The 7,275-nt window shown below is 38.0% G+C and overlaps 1 protein-coding gene across 1 annotated transcript; it reads right to left on the bottom strand.

Moving 5' to 3' along the window:
• Window positions 1–1,030: 1,030 nt before the first annotated feature.
• LOC101309872 (3-hydroxybenzoate 6-hydroxylase 1-like) lies at window positions 1,031–3,593 on the bottom strand. Its single transcript, XM_004307152.1, has 6 exons — window positions 3,231–3,593; window positions 2,883–3,029; window positions 2,697–2,747; window positions 2,395–2,563; window positions 2,062–2,290; window positions 1,031–1,966 (listed from the first exon to the last, which is right to left on the bottom strand). Exons 1-6 carry the CDS (start codon window positions 3,332–3,334, stop codon window positions 1,890–1,892), a joined length of 777 nt encoding a protein of 258 aa, XP_004307200.1. The 5' UTR covers window positions 3,335–3,593; the 3' UTR covers window positions 1,031–1,889.
• Between the last annotated feature and the right edge of the window lie 3,682 nt (window positions 3,594–7,275).

Raw genomic sequence — 7,275 nt, 5'->3', positions numbered from 1 at the left:
TCAATAGTTGCTCGATTCAAACCTTGTCTGCCTCTTCCTCTCCCCGTTTGACCTCCTCTACCTCTGCCTCTATTCCCTCTTCCTCTACTACTTCCCTCTCCATTGGTGATCTTTAAAGCTTGCTCTTCCCTTGAAACTCCATTGCTTCGATTCAATCTTTGTTCATGCACCAAAAGACTACTTTGCAGCTCATCCAAAGTCATCGAGTCTAGATCATTTGATTCTTCTATGGAGCAAGCCACATAGTCGAATCTAGGAGTTAATGATCTCAGAATCTTTTCAACAATGTCAACTTGTGACATGTTTTCTCCACCATTCATTTTCAACTTGTTCACCAAGGTAAGTGTACGAGCAATGTACTCGTCCACCTTTTCTCCTTCTCTCATTTGAAGCACTTCAAAGTCTCTCTTCAAGGCTTGTCTGTGTGCACGCTTCACTCGGTTTGTGCCTTGATATTTCTGCTTCATGGAGTCCCAAATGCTCTTGGAACTCGACTTATCAAGGATGGTTTCCATGACAGTCCTATGGATGGCTTGGAAGAGGAAGTTCTTGACTTTGAGATCATCCTCCTTCAGCTGCTCTATTCTTTGACGCAGCTCTTCCTCTCTCTTTCTCTGTGCCTCAGTCTGTTGTCTTCCCTCAGCCACGACTGTAGAGAAGGTTGCAACTTGTTGATTCACCTGTGCTGTGGTAGGGATGCCTTCATCCACAAGCCTCCATAGCTTCCTTTGACACAAGAAGTTTTCCATCAACATAGACCAATGGTCATAGTACCCATCGAAGATAGGTATGGACACAGGAGCTGAACTGCCTTCAGCTAGCAATTTCAATTGCGCAGCACTACTGTCAGCCATCAACTCTCTCTCTCTTGTTTCACTCTTTTGTTCTGCACTCACACTCAGGCCCTTTAACAGGGCTCTGATACCAGTTTATTGGAATCAAAGACTTGAATGCAATAAGCTTTAACACAATAAAATGGTACTCAACACTCTGAGTTTATTCATTGAATGACTTGGCTATATAAAGCCTTGAAACATAACAGAAAAGCTAGAAATCATGCTCACGTTTTGGTTACAGGCAACCAACGTGCTAACTGAATTGAAGAATTCAAAAACAATCTTAAACCCTAGAGACTAGGACATTATTCTAACAGAATACTAAATCAACTAGGATTTGGTCACCGAAATCCTAAAAGATAGGATTCAACACTAATGACACAAATATCCTCAACACAGGTTTCCCTCAAGAACCGATTAGAGCCTTTCAGAACGCGATCATAAACCGACCAAAGAACCAATAGAAACCGACTGAAGAACCAAGAACCATATATGGGAACCGAACATATAAGACCCTGTTATTCTATTCAGCAAACTACGATCTAGTGGTATCCATGATTTTATTGAAGTGTTGATCATTAATTAGTTCATAATCATAAGCTTAAGTGATGATTCTTATTTACAGGGTACCACAATCATAGTGAGTATGTCCATGAGAATCATAAAATATGATCACCATGAACACAATGCATATGAATTTGACAAGTTTGGATGAAGTTTCATGCATTTTCGCAATTAGGTATGACTGCAAAGATAGTCTCAAAACTCTTGGTTTCCGCTCTTTTAGGTATTCATCAAGTGCTTCTTCTACCATCGTCTTGCTTGCTAGTCCACTTGGATTACCAACGTCAGTCTTCCGCGCCAGGCACCTAGCGAGAACAACTGCATCTTCCAAAGAGGCTGCGCCACCTTGAGCAATGAACGGAGCCATCGCATGGAAGGCATCTCCTGCCACTGTTACTGTTCCGACCCGAAAGCGTCTTCTTAGTATGTCCCACGGTGCTTGGTATCTCAAATACTCCGAGAAGTGTAACGACTCTTGTGAGCAATTCTCTATGATCTCTTGAAGTCCTTCATTGATGCAGCTGCCATGTCCCCGATTAGTTTCTTGCTCTGGGAGACCTTGAACTCTGTTCATACATATATACAAATGTGCTTACTTAAATTATAACATGCTTTATAGGGGGCTAGTATCTAGATATATCTTATATTTAAGATTACATACTTTGAGAAATATATTTGCCAGTGACGAACCAATAAACCAGGCTGGTGGTCATGGGAATTAGTCCAACTTGAACATCATCTTTTTTGGCCATCTTGAACTCACTACCGAATTCATGACCACTCGGACAACTTGTGAAACCTCTAATAACACAGACATTAAATGTATTTGTAGGCCTCACCCCCAACATGTATGAAATCATCGAGTTCAGTCCATCACATCCGATCACAACCTGACTCATGCTTCATATATTAGTTGGAGAAAAAAGATAAAAGATAAAAGATAGTAAGGTTTCGAGACATTGGCAGGCACGAGAATACTGAATTTCGAGAATACCTTGGCATTCAAACTGGTTCCATCTTGAAGTTTAAGAACTGGAGAAGAAATGATGGGATCCAACTCGATAGAGAGTACATAGCACCCAAAACGTATAGTGTTTTGTGGCAAATTATCAGCCAAGATATTCATCAGATCAGTCCTTTTCACACATCGTAACTCATCTTTCCTATTAGAATTGCACATACAACTCAAGTGTCACCGTTTTATGAATTTATGGTGGAAAATTAACGAAATTCTAATGTACTTTTCTTCCGGTGACGGGAGAGTAGAGATGTAAAGAACAAAGCAAGAACACTTACCAAACTGGTATTTGTTGTAGCCTGTCATCATCAAGTGAGGTGAATTGTGCCCTAGAAAAAAAAAAAAACAAATTAATAAATCACACACAGATATAGTAAAACAATTTCTGTGTGGGAATATAGTACTGTAACAGATCGAGAACTAACATCGAAAAATGAAGAAACAATGATAGGAGAGAGATTTACGATAGAATAGGAATACTAGTTTGTCTGAGAGAGGAGGCAACACCAAGTTGATCAAGTGCACGCCATCCGTTAGCATGAAGAATGATAGCCGCTCCCGTTGCTCGCAGACTCTCTGATCTTTCTAAGACCAAGCTTCTTATGCCCTTCCTGCACCCAGAAAATTTTAGACGATCTACACGTGTGAAAATGCTTCAGATTAAATTGATCTCTAGACGAAACAAGGAAACATATATATTATCTTAATCTATATAATCTATATGAACTAGGCATGCAGTATCTTCTATACACAGAAGGAGAAGGCGGCTATGAAAACTAAAAATAAAATACAAGAACAAATGAAAACAAAACCTGTGAAGAGCAAGAGCAGTGGCAAGGCCGCAAATCCCACCACCCACAATCACAATATTTTCTCCTGCATCCTCTGCCATCTCCATATTTGTACTCATCTTCATTTCCTTTTATCTAGGTTCTTCTTGTAAAATAGAGAATTCCAAGTAACTAGCTAGCTTGTATATTTAAAGTACATAAACCACGGTCTCGCTATATATAATTTGCAACACACCAACCTTGGAATTGTTTACAAGCTAGCACTCTTTGCATTTTGTCAAACCATTCAAGGATTTCAAGCATTTGTAGGGATGTGCATATGGGGCATTCGCCAACCCTCAAGAGACGGAGGGGGCTGCTTAGGGGAATTTACTTCATTTGTCCAATTATATAGGCTTAATAGCCCACGTACTCTAATATTAGATCGGAAAGAAACGTCAATCAAATTAATTACTTTGCTTGATTAAGTTTTTAAGTAGATTGCAACTCTTTAATTTATCCAGTTAGATAGGCTTAATAGCCCAGTCTAATATTAGGTGGAAAGAAAAGTCACTAAAATTAATTACTCTACTTGATGAAGTTTGTAGTATTACAACTCTTTCCACGTCAACTCAACTAGATGGTAGTTCTAGAAGAAAATTAAAAAGTCTATGAAAAATAGAAACAAATCCGAAATATATATGTCCTCTTTAACCAGAGTAAGACGAGTGCGTAGCTCTTCTTCCTCTTAAGAGAATATATATGTAATATGTAGACTAAATTTCATGCAGAATTGAATTATTTGATTATTATGCTATAATTAATCCCTTCATCAACATTCTTCTGGAGATTTTTTTTTTGTTTTGTTTTACTTGCGTTCTTGTGATGACTGATCGAGTTGGCTTAATTGATACTCATATTTAACCTTCATCCACGAAAGGAAGGTTTTTTATCCCTCACGTTGGATATGAAAGCCCCCTATCTAGTAGTGGTGCTTCCTGACGATTATATCCATATGGGATTAGGATCCTCTCCTTGGTTAACTTCTACACTTGTTTATCCTTAACTTTGTATCTCAGCCGTTAATCACATATCTAAGGGCTATTAAAACCTCACGTGAGCAAAATCTATTATAAATGCAGAATATTTAATACTACACAGTTAACAATGCTTAAACTGTGTTATAAAGCTTAAGTTTGAAATCCTATTTTCCAGAAACTTGAATAAATTGATAGTCATGGAGAGACAAACTTTACCCAAGTCAAAATCCCCTTCCACCACCACTCGTCTCCCGCTTTGAAACTCTCTTATCAGTCCCACTTTCCTTGACCTCTCACTTCTCCGAGCTACCATGATTTCTCTGCAAATTCACCACCTCACTCCACCCCTGTCAATCTCATACGAGTCGGATGATCCGACACTACCCCACTCCCTCTTCCCCTTATTTGTCGGTGGGTGACTGTAAATATACATCCTCACCTTCATGGGTTTGGCTGAAATTGCACACTCCTTTCCCTAGATTCAAATTTGAAAATCTTGATTACTCATAAATTCCCCAAAAACTGAAGTCGAAGAAGGATTGAATCCCGGAGGAACCCTAGTTGCTGGTGAGGTTGTCGTTTGGATATCTAGGAATTGAGGCCTCTTCTAACCTTCAAAACCCCAGAAATACGAGGGATGAAGAAGTCAAGACGACGAAGCTTTAAAAAAAAAAAGAAAAAAAAAGCCAAGACGACGAAGCTTTGAAACTCGACGTGCTTCTAAACGACGTGTTTCATTAAATTAGTCATTAAATGAGTTTTAGTGGATTTTTGCTGAGGTGTCATGTTTTAGACCTTTGGATGTTGGCTGAATGGATAGGATTTAAAGTCAAGGAGAAACAAGGATGAGAGGCAGCCAAGGAAAGGATCCTGATCCTTATATATGATCTTAACGTTGGTTTTGAAGAGCAGTGGATTTACCCGAGTAGCTTGTGGATAGGTACACAATCGGGCCTTTAAGCCTCACATAGGTTGCTTGGTCACATAGTGGGACAGTACAGTTGGTGTTTTCTGATTATTTGTTCAAGTTCGTTGCATCTCCGTTTTTTTCTACACTCTTTTGGTTAATTTTTTCAAGTAAACTCGTTGTGCATGATTTATATAAACGGAGATCATACGTTATTTCTAAAAAAAAAAAAAAATGATCAAAGTCGAACATGTTAATATTGGTCATGATCGAATCAATTAGTGAAAATAATGACCATCACATCAAAAATAGCGAAAACAAAGCCTAATTCAATGAAAAAATAGCACATTTTACTTACACCTCAGAAAATGACGATTGTACCCATTAGACTTAGAAACACTCTCTCACGTCTCATTCTCGTCCTTCTCTCTCATCTTATAGATGTAAGAGATCTCTCTCTTTCTTGGGTTTGCTTCATCGTTGTTGTCTTTTACCTATCCCTGTCCGTCAATACGCATCATCTCCTTTGACAACGAGATCTAGATTGTCTTCGTCAACCACAACATTAGGTTCTGGAAGCTTCATTCCAAGATCTCTGAAATCTCCGTCAACATAGTTTTGTACCAAGATCCTCGGCGAGTTCCGTCGCCTGAAAACTCGTCGAAAACGAGGCTCTCTCTATACTCCAAAGGACGACATACCTCATGATCTCATCAGCAACGTTGAAGCATCAGAGACTTGAATTGACCACGAGGCCAAAAGCAATTCGGTGATTGAAAATTGATGAGGGAGATGTTTCAGTCTGCTTTCTACCTCTTTCTTCTTTCTTTGTTCTCGCTTTCATTTACATTTCTCTCTCCTTCATGAACTGAAACATATAGTTTCTTTTATTTTAATTTCTTGTAATATAAAGCTACGAATATAGTGAAGTTAATTACATCTACTATAGTCTGATATACTAATTTCTTATAATATAAATTATTATTAAATAACTCACACCTCCTTATATATGTCAACCAATGAGGTGTGAACTTGTGACCTCAATGTTTTCAGTTAGGATATATATTTAATCAACCAGGTCAAAGCTCAACGTTGTCAGTTATTAATTCTCTAATATTTGAATAACTACATAAACAAGTAGTTGAATGACTACATAAACATGTGAACTGCATGGGTGACTAAGGATTAATTAGTTTGGTATTGCTGCAAACTTTAAATATAACAGTGAATAAAAGTAATGATCGATTAAGTGAAAATAATCAGTTGAATAAAAATAGTTTTGTATCTGGTAAATATTACTTTTTAAAGTCATGTCATGGCATAAAATATCATTTTCTTGTGTTATTATTGACAACAGCTTCTAAAAGGAACCTTGAGGTTGTTTTTATAATATGATGCTAGTGACCTATATTTTTTTTCTTTTTTTAATTTACCAAACACCATAAAATCTAAAAGTTTGTATAGTATATTTTTTTTAAAGCAAAGCTACAACAAACGGTGCTTAGGAGCTAAAAAAGGCCTCTTGATCAATGGTGCAAAAGATGAGTTTTTAATTTTCTTTTATCCCTTCTTTTTCTTCTATCTTCTTCATTTTTTGTGTTTTAAATGATCATTGGAGTTAGTAATTCGGTTATCGGGGATCAGTAACTCGTTACCAGGGTCAGTAACCTGATTATTAGGGGTCACCAGCCTTTTTAAGGAATCAATAACCCAGTTATTGGGGATGGTAACTGAGTTATTGGGGGCCGATATCTAAGTTACTGGTGGTCAGTAACTTAGTTACACCAGCGACCGGTCGCCGGAGTAATTGAGTTACTAGGGACTGTAACTGAATTACTAGGGTTCACAACTCAGTTCCAGTGACCGGTCACCATAGTCACTAAGTTACTGGAGGTCGGTAACCGAGTTACGATGATCGGTGACCGAAATTCGATGATCGGAGAAAATCCGGCGGCCGGTGACAGGAGTTCGATGAGGCTCTAGAAAATTCTTCTCTCTATTCCACATTCTCTCTCTCTCTATGCATGTTTAAAAAGTGAGGACAAAATACTCTTAAAATAAAGTTTCATACATTCATTAAATGGACTCATTCTAAGTTGTGTCATTAGAATAGGCAATGAGGATTAAAATTAGTACTAAA

Source organism: Fragaria vesca, linkage group LG7, assembly GCF_000184155.1.
Source record: "Fragaria vesca subsp. vesca linkage group LG7, FraVesHawaii_1.0, whole genome shotgun sequence".
Classification (NCBI taxonomy): domain Eukaryota; kingdom Viridiplantae; phylum Streptophyta; class Magnoliopsida; order Rosales; family Rosaceae; genus Fragaria; species Fragaria vesca.
This window is presented reverse-complemented; position numbering and strand designations above follow the sequence as displayed.

Coding starts and splice junctions, on each gene's coding strand:
- LOC101309872 (XM_004307152.1), bottom strand. CDS start 3,334: ATGAAGATGAGTACAAATATGGAGATGGCAGAGGATGCAGGAGAAAAT. Junction 3,030..3,230: donor ACTGCTCTTGCTCTTCACAG/GTTTTGTTTTCA, acceptor TTCTGGGTGCAG/GAAGGGCATAAGAAGCTTGG. Junction 2,748..2,882: donor ACTAGTATTCCTATTCTATC/GTAAATCTCTCT, acceptor TTTTTTTTCTAG/GGCACAATTCACCTCACTTG.